The sequence below is a fragment of the Boleophthalmus pectinirostris genome, unplaced genomic scaffold (genome assembly GCF_026225935.1).
Source record: "Boleophthalmus pectinirostris isolate CB_2022bp ecotype Guang Dong unplaced genomic scaffold, ASM2622593v1 HiC_scaffold_21, whole genome shotgun sequence".
Taxonomy (NCBI): Eukaryota; Metazoa; Chordata; class Actinopteri; order Gobiiformes; family Gobiidae; genus Boleophthalmus; species Boleophthalmus pectinirostris.
Genome location: NW_026571175.1, coordinates 19,547,888 through 19,561,734, shown reverse-complemented (window position 1 = coordinate 19,561,734; position 13,847 = coordinate 19,547,888). Strand labels below are relative to the sequence as shown.

Genomic DNA, 13,847 nt, shown 5'->3' with positions numbered 1-13,847 from the left:
CATTTGAGTACCACCGTAGAATTAGGATAAAAAAAATAGATATATACACATAACCTCTAAAATGGATTCAGAAGTTATCAAAATGACACAAAAATGAAGCAAATAATTTCTGTCAGAAATGTATTAAATTATCAATTATTACTTTAACAAGTACAATTTACAGTCAAAACCGGGTATGGTCCATTAGTGCCTTTGACAGCAAGTCATTAATACATCAGTATTTAGTCACAAAAGAACAGGATTTTAAGAAGCTGTAGATGTTTCTAAACAGACTATTGCTTTACATAAAACCTTTTTGCCATCATTACAATTGGAAGGCATGAGGGAAAATGAGGCAAATGAGGTGTGCGTACAGCTCATCAGTGTTAGCTAATGTACCGACTGTTAAGATACATGCTTTTTTCCTGGTTCAATGGATGCATCCCCCCCTCCCAAACAAATATAGTTCAGTGATTGCAGCATTGCAGCAGGATAATTTACAACTTCAACAAAGTTGCAACTTCTGGCAAGAGCCGATAGTATTTGAGTGAGTTACTCCATTAGCTTTGACTCCTATAAATTATCCTTCATGCCTTACAAATAAATGGAAAGGCAGCGTTCACAAATGTCAATTACAATACCTTTAATTCATGTAGTTTTTAAATAACACATTCTGTCAGGATTCAGGAACACTGTAGGGCCACAGCATAATTCATGGCCTAAATATCTCTAGTTTTGAAGAAATTGGTCATCAAAACTATCAAATAAATATATTGCAATGAGGTGAAATGCAACAACAAATAAATTATTATGAAAGGCATTAACTTTTATACAATGCAAATAATAGGGTCTGCTGTATGAAGACATTTGATCTAATGCTTCAAAAAATCTAGACAAAACTGATGTGTTCAAGACAGGGTTTACAGACTGTAAAACAGTTAATAATTAAAGCAATTGGTTTAAATTAATTGTGCACATTGTAAACTGAATTTGAGATAGGAAACAAAAAACACCATCTCTAAAGAGTCATCCATTTTGTTGCATGTTTCTGAGAAGGTTATATCTACAAACAAGAAGTAAATTAGAGAAAGGAGTGAAATGTTCTTGAGGTACCAGATTCTGTAAACGGATAATTTACTTCTAAGTCCAATTAGTGAGGAATTTGTATGACATAACACTTTCTGAGGTGGTTGGAATGTTGACCACTTTGTGACCCTCGTTCTAAAACACCACATTGACCCCTCTTGTGATGGAGAACCGTGCAACATTATAAAGGACAGGGGTAGTAGGTGGCATTTACGCACTGTACTGGCCCATGGTGAACATCTTCATGGCACTGTCCAAGGAAACACCAGCCTCCTGCAGGTCATCCCTGTACATAGCAAAAAAACTGGGTCAGTCAAACTTACAAAAAGATAACTCCCTTTGACCGACAGGTAGTATGTAGTCATTTATTTGAAAAAATATATATTCTAAAGAGTAGTTTTATCATTCCACTTTTAACATCTCTTTAACTTATCTGTAACAATATGAATCTTTGTTATTAGCAAAGATAGCTCAATAATGATCAATATGTATTCCTTCTTACCATTCTAGCATACAATTTTGACTACTTGAGCGACCGCTGCTCTTGACCCATCTTAAAACTGACACTTATTGAACTGCTGACTCATGCATACTGACCAGTCAGAGATGGACACTGTGTAGAACACAGGCAGCTGAGACGAGCTGGACAGGCCGGTGGAGTCGTCCAAACCAAAGGCGCCTATGTTGGAGAAGATTAGCCAGTTCCCCACAAACAGCTCAGGCAGCAGGCAGCGCTCCACCACTTGGTCTAACTGGTCCAGAGAGGGGCCCCACAGGCTAGAGGGATATGCCACTTCTTCCGCACACAGTGAATGCTTCAAGATGAATAAATATATATTATTATGAATATTTTACAATAACCACAGACTTAAACAATTAGGACAGATCCCATAACTTATTCCAATTGGGCAACACAGGACTTTCTCTGTTGTATGTCCATTATGGCAGGTCGTTGCTTTAAAACTACAATTATTCTCAAATGTTTACAAAATGTGCATTTCATAACCTTTACAAATTCTGACACCACTTCCCAAAATAGCTACAAAGCATGACTTGTACTGCTTCCTGAGAGTGGCCATCAGATGAGTAATTATCCTTGAATGAAAGTTATCTCTCCTGGATGGAGACCTACTAACCTTGTGCACAGTAGGGGCAGCAATTGTGTTTCCCAGCAGCTTTGGGCTGAATGAACCATAAACACCTTCATTCATATAATACAGGAACTCTGTATTATCATTGTTCTCTCCTGCAAAAAAGTGCATTGGGTTAGGTCAGTAATACAACCTTTCCATTTGTTGAAAGAGCGGACTCAAAAGACACGTACCATCCCAGGGAGAAGTTGCTAACTTTTTGCCGATGACATTAACTGCCAGACTTAGAGCAGAAGCAACATAAAAACTGCCTGGTTCGGCAAGCACTTGAACCCCCGACAGTGGAGGAAAGTAAGCATCCAACAGCGGCCTAATTGCAGACTCGACCTCCAAAAGAGTCACAGAATTAATCCACGTTCTAAATAAAATTCACAAGTCATGAAAATGAATGCCATTCATCGGTTTAAGTAATGGCAACGGTTCTCTGTTAGTATCCATCATTTGTGTTACTACACAGGTACAACATTACAACTATGCAGTAAAAATGGTACCTGTTTGAGCTGAAACTCAGATCCGCTGAAACCGCCACCAATGTCCAGAATGTCCATGCTGAAGCCGAGCTCCGCCTAAACAAAAGAAGACCAAAAATCCTACGTTGAATTACAGAACTGCATCATCAAAAACAATATAGTTCTGTTTATTTTGGTGAACTGAGTAAAAACAGTTTCAATTAAAATCCATAACAGTGAGGAGAAAACTACTGACCCCCATGTCAAACACACAGCGGGCATCAGACAGAGCATGGGTGTAAGCCTCCTGTGCGTCTTGGCATGATGTGGGAATATGAAACGTGACCCCAACCACCTGGACACCCAGCTCCTTTGCTGCTTCCAAAAGATGGCGGCAGCTCTTCAAAGAAGAACCAAAAGCCATGCTGGTTTCAGCTGCATGAGCATCTGTGGTCAACTGCACCAGTAATCTACAACAAGTCAATTAAACAAAATTAAACATTTCCATAAAAATAAATAAATAAATATAAAAACTAGAGTTCAAACCCTTTAAGAGATCATTTGTCTTACTTTGCACCAGGATGGAGTCGAGAAATCTTGGCCAATTCGGCTTCATTTTCACAAACAAGGAGCTGCACGTTGTTCTTGGCTGCATGTTTGATGTGGGCCAGCTGCTTGCAAACACCAGACAGAATAATATTCTCTGGTGGGACACCGTTCTCCAGTACCAGGTTGACTTCACCCTGAATTGATTATTTATTTATTATTATAGAGTTTATTAAAAACTCATCAGCATACAAGCAATCAACTTGTGACTGTTATGCAATCATAAAATAAGTTTTGTGAAGCATTGTGTATAAGTATAAGTATTGTTCTATAACAGGATTAACAGATTACAAAAAAGATAAGCTTTCCTTACCTTGCTGGCGCATACAAAGCCCAGTCCCAAAGAGGCCAACACCTCAATCACTAAAGGATTGCTGTTGCACTTGACTGGAAAGTATGGCTGAAGATATGGCACAGTGCTTTGCCAGCACACGTGCTGTCGCATTAGGGCACCAATGTCTGCCACTACAAATGCATTCTTCTCAGCCTGCAATGAAATCACAACTTTAAATGAGGAATTGATGCAAGTAACGCCTTGACCAGACAAAACAAACAGTGTTTTAACTAACCAGAGCTTGCTCGTAGATGTGTCCATCAATGACGTCTTCAAGCGTCACTCCTCCCTCCATTAGTTCAATGATGTAGCTAGGGTTGTCTGTGAGTCCTTTCATCTCAACCGTATTCCGCAAAGCAAACAATCATAGGAAAAGATAATAAATCAAGGGGTCACGACTGAGCCAATGGGTCCTGCCGGTATGCAACAAACTGAAAAAGAAAAAGTGAGTTCAGAGAGTGAACATGAGACATAAAATAAAAGCATACACATATTGTGTATTTGTTAAATGCATTCAAGTATTGAATTTCCATTGCAAAATTATTCTCACTTTCTATAACTGGAACATGGTTTCTAGAGACATGTAATGTGTCATTTTTGCCTTGTGTTTATAGTCAATAGTAACAAAACTGACTGATCTATACAGAAATACAATGTCCTGTTGTTTTGTTTTCATCCCCAGAATTTAAAGAAGAACCCCAGGTAACTGAGAGCAAAAATACTACACTCACATGGACAAGTCAGGAGATGGACCTGTCCCGCTATCAGCTAGGATCCCAAGGTGGCTCAGCGTTGAAGTCAAAGTGCTCCCGGTAAAGGGCCGCCCCTAGGCCCTCCGAGAAGCGCTCATACACTGGTGCTGTAATGGGGGAGCCCTGGGACAAAGAGAGTAAAGATGACTTTGTATACAAAATATAATGACACATACTGTACATAATGTCAAGACAGACACCCTGTGTTGTTTCAAATTATTAAATTAAGTTGTAGATAAAAGGACATCAAAACAAATACTTTACAGCCTGTAAGGCAAACATATCGCCAACAAAAAATAGCAGCAATGTAACCTGACAAAATAGAAATGCGCATGCGCAATACTAGCAGTGTCAAAGTTGACTAATGCGATATTAATATTTAACAGCGTCAGAGAAGTAAAACCTGGAGGCTTTGTTAACACAAATATCATATACCGCAAACACAGAATACGATGGCAATGAGTAAATGCGGTAACAGCCACGAGCATTATGGCTGATGAGACAGTCTTTGAGAGTATCGAAGGCACGTCGCAATGTCTGTAGCTCTTCGAATAAAATTATAAATAACTACATTACGGCCGTAAATATTAACACATTTTGCAGTGGCTATCCTATCATCCCACCGAAAACAACTAGGGTGTGTGGAAAAACAACGTATGGCTGAGAATTTGTTCAGAGAATATAATGAATCAGTCAGTCATGTGCGGCAAGAAGGCAGAAAGACTAGCCCGCCATGTTACCGTCCGTTTGATTCACTCCAAGGAATTCCTCTCAAGAAGTCCGTTGTACTTACGTGAGATAACGGCTTGAATGTTTTGGAAAATCGTCTTCTCTTTTTCGGCGGAATTTTTAAAGAGTAGTGGACACAACGACGAAAGAAAGAAAGGCGGCTGTTTTGGCCATATGTTTAGGAGGACGGTTTGACTGCGGCTTCTCTCTCTGCATGAGGAGGGAAATGAAGCGAGAGAGGGACGAAGAGGAAAAGGTAATCAAACAGCCCGGGGGCGGGGCCAGCGCTCATTTGAGCCAATCAGAGGAGAGCATTGCCTAGACCATACCAAATATGTATTTCCGAATGTCTTACAGCTAGCGGTGGATGTTTGTTCAGGTTACATAACCATGAACCTCCGTAGATGGCAACTCCCTCAATCAAGCAGTACAAGATACACGGCTGTACTATGTTGTTGGGACATCTTAAAGTTGTGTGTATTCTGTTGGTCGAAAGAAGTCAATTCACAATTCTGGTAGACTACTTAGTCAACTACCAGACTGCTGTCACAATTTCAGTCATTCATTCTTCATCCATTTAGCTCAGACAACGGCAATAGTCTAATGGCCATTAAGCTCATCTTGACAGTATATACAGTCAATATTCATAATGCACATGTGCTACACTTTAACAATGTATTTTGTCTTTAAAAAAAAAAAAATAAAAATAATATATATATATATATATATATATATTATATATATATATATATATATATATTATATATATATATAATATATATATATAATTATTTACCCAGTAGGCTATTATACGCCCATTTCAGTTGCCTAATTTTATTTCAACAAACTATTTTCTTCTGTCAAGGTTATGTTATTAATTAGACTACTGTTGGGAAATTATGAAGCAAAATTGAAGCTAAATAATTAATAATATATACATTTTTTTTTCTATTTTACTAGGCATTGTAATATAACCTAATTGGCATTTAAGTAACTTGTTTGCTCTCACACCCATGGAAATCTTTGGTTCAGAAGGTAAACAAAATACCTTATAGCTAGACTGTATATAGCACACTAATATTATGTAGGTTATGTGTTATTCAGTATGCTATTTTATTATGAGTGAATACAAGCATATGTCATTGGTCAGTTCTCAGTGGTGACACTGGGTCAAAAGGCAGACTCAGGCAATCACATGCCACTGCTGTTTTCGCAACATCTCTCAGCTGTCCCACTTTGTTACTATTATCTGTACTTGAAAACGTAAACAATTTCAGTACTAAGATATTATAGTTAAACTGCACATATATTTATAGCATTCAGTTCAATACTTTGTAGATTTTCTACTAATTTGTGATGAAAATCATAATGCTTGTTGTTAAAACGAGAATGAACATGGCAATTATAATTTTTTTCTTAATGAAGAGTGAGCCTGCAGCTAAATCCCGGTCTTATGACATATATTTCTGTAGTGCAAACCACTATGTGTTTTCATGTGTTTATATGATACTGCCTGACCACAACAACTCTTATCTTTAGATTATGGCACTTCTGGATGGCATGGCCTTAAAACAGACAATAAAACTTTTTTTTTTTTTTTTTTTTATGATGAATATAAGAAATTCATTGCTGCCTGAATGATTTTAATAAAAAAGAAGTGTGATTTTATTAATAAATATGACATATCCTAAAGCACACATCAGTAATTGCCGATAACAACAAGGGTTGTAGGCATACACCATTTATTACATTATAATAATGCCAGTCGGTGCCTGTAAGCCTGCTATCTGCTATATTGAACTGAGTCATTTGCAATATGAGTCCACAGAATAAAGCCCAAACATAAACCTCAAAACAGCGTGAGAACATGTTTAATCTGATTTTATGCATCCATTCCACTAACATCAATGAGCTTATTATCCAGAGGAAGGAAATGTAATTTTCAGCCAGAATAAACCACAAACAAACAAAATGCATAAATAATCAGTTCTCTCTAGTTTTAAAATAAACATTGTGGGACATTTCTTAAATGTTATAAGAATGATGTGGTTAAAAACTCATGTTTCAAATAGTACTGCATGACAATAAGCTTTTAAATAGGCCTTACAAACTAGCCTAATCATTATGTTACAGAATGAATTGTTCCATTGACATTGCTACCTTATAAACTCTATTTCACTTGTTCACTATGTTCACCTGTTTTGTGTTTATCACTAGAATTACTGGGTAGAAATATCCACAAAAACAAACAAACAAACAAACAAACAACAAACAAACAAACAAACAAACAAAAAACACTTTGATTAATTGAATTGAGTAAAAGCCCAATGGTTTAATGGTTTCTATTTCAAAGATGAACATTTTCTTCATCTTAATATAAGTTTGGAGTTCAACATTTGTTTTTGAGCATGTGATAACATGCCACATTGGCTCGGGGAATGATACAGCTATATTATAAAATAATAATAATAATAATAATAATAATAATAATAATAATAATAATAATAACTTTTTTCAGTTTTGTGATATTTTTGATATATTTTTTGACATAAAGCCCCTGTTTTTAAACCCTATGGTTTTAACTCCGCCCATCACAAGTGTCCGCAAAAGACATTACGCATGCGCAGCATGACTCCACTGATCAGCTGACTTTGAATGAGATGCTTTGCTGTCGAAGGACCTTTTAAGCTTAAAACCAGCCAATAGATCCGCGCAATGCACGAGAAGACGGTTCAGTTTCATTAAAACAATCAACACGGATTCAACACTGAAACTGCTCTATTTAGGTAGGTTACAGACAAAGCAAAGGTTGATGTCGTGATTACGTTGCGATCATCAACAGAAAGCTACTCCATTAACTGCTGCATGGTCTGTTATTTGTAGAGTATCTTTAATCGTAGACGTTCTGGCAGATGTTGCCTGATTATTATTGTATTCGTTTCATTTTTAAAAAATGTCTTGCTTTACTGATTAGGATTTATTGACCATGTTGTTGTTCGTTCCTCATAACACGCTGGTCATGTGACAGTATCAGCAGACTCGTACAGAAAGGCCTCAGCCATGTCTGTCACAGCTAAATATTATGGACACGAACTCCCATTCAAAGTGTAGAAGAGGGAATGCCATTTATGTTAATTTTAGGTTAAACAGCCTTACTTATTTGGCCATTTATGGTATTTTAATTTGTTTATATCTTCAAAAGTTACAGTATATTCCCATTTGTAGAAGATTTCATAGTTTCAAATAAATAAATATATATATATATATATATATATATATATATATATATATATATATATATATATATATGAAGTCATTCTGTTTGTTAACTCTTGTCATTAACAAGCTTTTCTATTGCATAGTCTTCTAAACCACCACCATGACCGAATTCTGGTTGATCTCAGCACCAGGAGAGAAAACATGCCAACAGACCTGGGACAAGCTGATGATGGCCACGACCCGCACAAACAACCTGTCAACCAACAACAAGTTTAACATCCCGGATCTCAAGGTTGTCAACTACTCTAATGTTAAATTCTTGAGATTGTTTTAAAAGGATGAACTCTGTCCTAAACTGATTAGTCATTTAGGCAAAACAAGAACTCAACATGGAACATTGTTGAAACCTAGTAATTTTTCTTTATTACAGGTGGGAACATTAGATGTCTTGGTTGGTTTGTCAGATGAACTAGCTAAATTAGATACCTTTGTGGAAAGGTAAAAATTCCCAATCTTAATTTTACACAGTAATTGTAATAATATATAGTGAGCCTCATTTCAATGTCTGTGCTATTTGATGGGTCTCAGTGTGGTGAAGAAGGTGGCCCAGTACATGGCAGATGTTCTGGAGGACAGCAGGGATAAAGTTCAAGAAAACCTACTGGCCAATGGAGGTAATTCATGTAGGGTAGGCATGTCACAATAACAAATCTTGAAGTGCATATATTGCTAATAAGTAATAAATTCTATTATTGGAATATTATTGAAACATATTTTTGCCATTGACATAACAACTCTAAAGCTTAAGTACTCTTACTCTAAAGCTAGTTATCAAATATTTTGATATATATGATTGTTCCTTCTAACACGTAATGAACAACATGTTGATATAGTGATTATCGTGACAGGTCTATGTAGCATCTTACTCTTCAAATGCAGTAGAGGTTTGAACAGCATATAAACCCTTGAATGTCTTTTGTTCTCTGCAGTTGATTTGGTAACTTACATCACAAGATTTCAATGGGACATGGCTAAATATCCCATTAAACAATCTCTCAAGAACATATCAGAAATCATCTCCAAGGTAGGCAAATATGCTGTGCATAAGCAATTGAAACAATGTATTATCTAGTATTTGATTATACATAATATTAGTGTTTAGGTCTTAATAATACATAGATTATTATTTTTCTGCAGCAAGCAATGCAAATTGACAATGACCTAAAGGCTCGGGCTTCAGCTTACAACAACCTGAAAGGAAATTTGCAGAATCTTGAAAGAAAAAATGCGTAAGCACTTTTTTCAAATTTTCTTTGGTAAATACATTGTCCCTTTTAATTAAGCTTTTTGTTGGAGCATTTCAGTTTTGTCTTGATTTAGGACACCATCTTGTGGTTTAATGTTGTATAGTCTGCTACAGCAGTCTTCATATTACAAAAAACTGTTTTTACAACACTTGTTTGCAGGTTGGTTGTTTTTAATGTTTTGCATAATTTCTGTTTTGTTTTGTTATTTTGTTTAGGGGAAGCTTGTTGACCAGGAGTTTGGCTGACATAGTGAAGAAAGAGGACTTTGTATTGGATTCCGAGTACCTGATTACTATGCTGGTTGTCGTCCCTAAGTTAGTACATTATTCTACCCACATAAATATTGCTTGTTATTATTAGATATTTAAGATTAAATTAAGTAGAATTTTTATTGAATGTATATGCATCAACCCAAAGACATCTCACATAATCAGTTGGCAAAGTAGTCAGTGTCGGTCTTCTGTCCCTTTTGCAGTAAAAAAAGATTTGGACATGCTAGTTACTTTATATGTACCTGTAATTTTCTTTTGTTTTTCTTTTAGAACTGGCTATGCTGAGTGGCAGAAAACATACGAAACTCTGTCAGAAATGGTGGTACCCCGTTCAACAAAGTAAGGAGTATTTATGTCACGATAACTTATAATTCACGATAATTACACACATAATACTAGAAAAGCACTCAGAGAGCGCAGACCTCTGCCAAGGACTACCCCCATTTTTTATATAAATTGCGATAAAATCAGTCTTCTGGATCAGATCCGGATCAGCCTTTGCAATATGAAAGAGGATCCCATTGTCCATCCCTGAGTCAAATTTCATGGGGTTTGGTCAATAATTAACCGAGATATTGAGAAACAAAATTTTTGGCCCCATTTACCACAATGTTAACTAAAATTTCAAAGTGATCCAGAATCCAGGATTTCTTCCGGATCACCCCCAAAATGAAATCAGTTCTTCCTTTTCACATTTCCAACAAATCCTGAAAATTTAATCAAAATCGGTCCATAACTTTTTGAGTTATGTTGCTAACAGACAAACAAACAAACAAACAAACAAACAGACAAACGCCGGCAAAAACATAACCTCCTTGGCGGAGGTAATAATGGCCTTCAATTTGTTTGTTTTGTTTTTTTAGAGTGTTAGCCTAATCATGATGTTATTTTACCTTTTTTACTACAGGCTGCTGTTTGAGGACACTGAAAGTGGCCTGTTCAGCGTCACTCTGTTCAGAAAAGCCATTGATGACTTCAAACACAAAGCCAGAGAAAACAAGTAAATATTGATTTAATCTTAGTTGACTTAGAGACAGAAAATTAATTTTCTCTTGTTGTAGTAAATCTGTGCCTTCATTTATAGTGTTTGGTGGCTGTTTTGTGCCTTTATGTAGGTTTACTGTGCGTGATTTCCAGTACAATGAGGAGGAAATGAAGGCAGACAAAGAGGAGATGACACGCCTGTCCACCGACAAGAAGAAACAGTTTGTACGAATGTATTTAACAAAGCTCTTAGAGATGCGTTACGGCAATACACTGTGCTAGTCTGTATGAGGGCAATTTAGCTAATAACACATTTGTTAAATGTGTACTGCATGTGTTACCTGATATCTAACTTATTTGATCTGCTTATTTGAATAAGGGACCATTGGTACGATGGCTCAAAGTGAATTTCAGTGAAGCATTCATTGCATGGATTCACATAAAAGCCCTTCGTGTTTTTGTGGAGTCGGTGCTGAGGTAAGAACACATCTGTTCATCTGTGCTCATGATTTATTTGGAACCTTTTCTGATTATTTTATTTTATTTTATTTTGGTGTAGATATGGGCTGCCTGTGAACTTCCAGGCTATGTTGCTTCAGCCAAACAAGAAGAACATGAAGAAGTTGAGAGAGGTCCTTTATGATCTGTACAAACATTTGGACAGCAGTGCTGCAATCATTGATGTGAGTTTTCCTCTTTAGTAATTATTTCCTGCTGATAGTCATGACAGAATTGAAGAAGAATTTAGTTGTATGCCTATGGTTAAATATTACTTTTTAATAAACATGTTCTTGTATACAACATGAAATTATTTGTTATACATATGTAAAATTATAAAATGCCTTTTTACAGGCCTCTATGGACATTCCAGGGCTAAACCTGAGTCAACAGGAGTACTACCCTTATGTTTACTACAAGATAGACTGCAACTTGCTGGACTTCAAAGTTTAGTTACATTACATTGCCATCTTGCATTGAGTTTTATGTGACATTTACACATATATAACTGTGCTTTTTTAAACACTTTTGATTCTTTGTGTCTCTTATTTTGGGACAAAACCAACATTTTTGTTTGAAAGTCTGACTGAGAAATATCCTCTAACTTCACAAACATTTTGTACATTCCCTGTATTAAAGTTGAAAATTGTGCATTATGAAAGTACTTTATTCAAAGTGGCAATTTGCTTTGTATGCTGTTAGGGAGGAGTAACTAGATAATGTTGCATATTTTATTTATTTATATAATTATTCTAAACTGATGTATATTTTTATTTGTTGTGAGCTCTATGTAAAAACTGTCTGTTTGCTAGTGTTCTATTTAAGTCTGTAAAAATACTCGAAGCGTTTGCTTTAACAGGTCCTAATATATAATGCTTGGTGGTTGTAAACTTTTAATATGTCTGTATATTAAGCTACAAATCCCACTGTCTCGCAGTATCTGAAATTGTATTTAAAGCTCATATAATACAGAATTAATAAATACTGTATGTGGTTAACACTCTCGTCTACGATGTCATGTATTTTGAAGGGACTAAGTTGTTAACAAACAATTATTAGTGAGTAAAAATGATCCCTGTGGTCAAACTTAACCATGCCTATAAGCAGCAATTATACATTTTAACTTAAACTGGTCACCGATTAATGATTTATTTATTACATTTAGTGAAAATACTCTTTTCTAAAAACAGTAAAACCTGTACAGTACAGATGCCTGGCAGAATGTTGCTGATGCTGCGTGAGTGACGGGGTGTGGCCACGCCCTTATCGATGACGCACACAGTTGCCGCTTGTCAGTCAGTGCGCCGTAATGGACACGGAAACAGGGATGCAGATGGAGTAGAAGAGGCTAGGAGGATGGTGCTGTGACACGAAGCGTGCCGCTGGCCATCTCTCGTCGACACTGCTGCTGCAACACCTGCTCTGGATGGTTTTCTCGATGGGTTGTGGGGGGAGTCGGGCAGACGCCATCATCGAGCCTAGGTACCATGAAAGCTGGACCAGAGAAACGGAATCGACGTGGCTGACCAATACCGACGTAGAGACCCCTTTGCCTGTAGCTACCAGTAAGATAATGGGTTTTGTTTTGTTACAGTTGTATGGCATCACAAGTATGCAAATGAAAATGCTGTTTTTATGAGGAACATTTTGGTGTTGGCATTCTGAAATCTATTTTCATAACTCCAACAACGACCTGTTCATTGTGCTGTAACTGTCTAAGGCAAGGCCCTGGAGACGAACCTGAAGGAGAAGAGGATGGTGAACACAGGAACCCAGTGCGGGAAACAGACCCTGGGCCCCACAGGCTCTGGGCACCCAAGGAGAGCCAGACGCTCTCTCAGTGAGGTATGTCCCCCATTTTTTCTCTTCCCCTGTCATAATGCTTTTTGTAGTGCATTTTTGTATGTAGTGCATTTTCAGTAGTGATCTCCTTAAAGGCCTTTTCTGTAGTCTACAGAAAAGGCACTACACACATGATGATAACAGCTTTTAGCCTCTGAAACTTAGTACTTACATTGAGGAAATAATACTGCAGAAGCAAGCGTCATGTAGACTAAACAATTCTCAACAGCAATTAGCCTAGTAGCAATAGCTAAAATTAAGGTACAAGCATTTTAAAACAAGGTTGCAGTGCACCCTTTTGCACTCCTGTAGACCTGGGTCTGTCTTTTAGCCTAAAACGAACAAACTGAAATTAGGTAGTTTTATGCAAAATTACTTTCTGATTTTACAACAACATACAATGAGGTGGGTGATTAATCTCAGCACATAGGGCTAGTGCTTCATTGGCTCTTAAGTTCTTTTCAGTGGTGTGACATTTTAAGAATGGAAGTTCAAAAATATGTCTTTTCATAGCAATCCACTCGTGACTCCAAAAGAAGGGCTTCGAAGGAGACCAGTATTTCATGTAAAGATGGCCATCTAGTAAATATCAACACGACTGAAGACACTGAATCTGGAAACACATGTGATGGAAGATGA

The 13,847-nt window shown here is 36.8% G+C and overlaps 3 protein-coding genes across 3 annotated transcripts; 2 read left to right on the top strand and 1 right to left on the bottom strand.

Moving 5' to 3' along the window:
• Positions 1 to 106: 106 nt before the first annotated feature.
• Positions 107 to 5,325, bottom strand: azin1b (antizyme inhibitor 1b). The gene is made up of 11 exons (XM_020932611.2): positions 5,151 to 5,325; positions 4,337 to 4,480; positions 3,841 to 4,036; positions 3,585 to 3,758; positions 3,236 to 3,408; positions 2,922 to 3,135; positions 2,708 to 2,782; positions 2,390 to 2,543; positions 2,202 to 2,311; positions 1,663 to 1,880; positions 107 to 1,351 (listed from the first exon to the last, which is right to left on the bottom strand). The coding sequence occupies exons 3-11, from the start codon at positions 3,940 to 3,942 to the stop codon at positions 1,276 to 1,278; spliced, it is 1,296 nt and encodes a 431-aa protein (XP_020788270.1). The 5' UTR covers positions 3,943 to 4,036; positions 4,337 to 4,480; positions 5,151 to 5,325; the 3' UTR covers positions 107 to 1,275.
• A 2,386-nt stretch (positions 5,326 to 7,711) lies between these two features.
• atp6v1c1b (ATPase H+ transporting V1 subunit C1b) lies at positions 7,712 to 12,366 on the top strand. Its single transcript, XM_020932772.2, has 13 exons — positions 7,712 to 7,872; positions 8,449 to 8,597; positions 8,736 to 8,803; positions 8,894 to 8,979; positions 9,295 to 9,389; positions 9,503 to 9,594; positions 9,828 to 9,926; positions 10,155 to 10,223; positions 10,792 to 10,884; positions 11,000 to 11,093; positions 11,248 to 11,345; positions 11,428 to 11,551; positions 11,721 to 12,366. The coding sequence occupies exons 2-13, from the start codon at positions 8,466 to 8,468 to the stop codon at positions 11,817 to 11,819; spliced, it is 1,149 nt and encodes a 382-aa protein (XP_020788431.1). The 5' UTR covers positions 7,712 to 7,872; positions 8,449 to 8,465; the 3' UTR covers positions 11,820 to 12,366.
• A 426-nt stretch (positions 12,367 to 12,792) lies between these two features.
• On the top strand, positions 12,793 to 13,847 carry si:ch211-215i13.3 (brain and acute leukemia cytoplasmic protein). The gene is made up of 3 exons (XM_020932692.2): positions 12,793 to 12,931; positions 13,087 to 13,211; positions 13,722 to 13,847. Exons 1-3 carry the CDS (start codon positions 12,793 to 12,795, stop codon positions 13,845 to 13,847), a joined length of 390 nt encoding a protein of 129 aa, XP_020788351.2.

Coding starts and splice junctions, on each gene's coding strand:
- azin1b (XM_020932611.2), bottom strand. CDS start 3,942: ATGAAAGGACTCACAGACAACCCTAGCTACATCATTGAACTAATGGAG. Junction 3,759..3,840: donor ACATCTACGAGCAAGCTCTG/GTTAGTTAAAAC, acceptor ATTTCATTGCAG/GCTGAGAAGAATGCATTTGT. Junction 2,544..2,707: donor CTGAGTTTCAGCTCAAACAG/GTACCATTTTTA, acceptor ACTCTTTTGGAG/GTCGAGTCTGCAATTAGGCC.
- atp6v1c1b (XM_020932772.2), top strand. CDS start 8,466: ATGACCGAATTCTGGTTGATCTCAGCACCAGGAGAGAAAACATGCCAA. Junction 11,094..11,247: donor CCGACAAGAAGAAACAGTTT/GTACGAATGTAT, acceptor TATTTGAATAAG/GGACCATTGGTACGATGGCT. Junction 11,552..11,720: donor GCAGTGCTGCAATCATTGAT/GTGAGTTTTCCT, acceptor GCCTTTTTACAG/GCCTCTATGGACATTCCAGG.
- si:ch211-215i13.3 (XM_020932692.2), top strand. CDS start 12,793: ATGGTTTTCTCGATGGGTTGTGGGGGGAGTCGGGCAGACGCCATCATC. Junction 12,932..13,086: donor CCCTTTGCCTGTAGCTACCA/GTAAGATAATGG, acceptor TAACTGTCTAAG/GCAAGGCCCTGGAGACGAAC. Junction 13,212..13,721: donor CCAGACGCTCTCTCAGTGAG/GTATGTCCCCCA, acceptor GTCTTTTCATAG/CAATCCACTCGTGACTCCAA.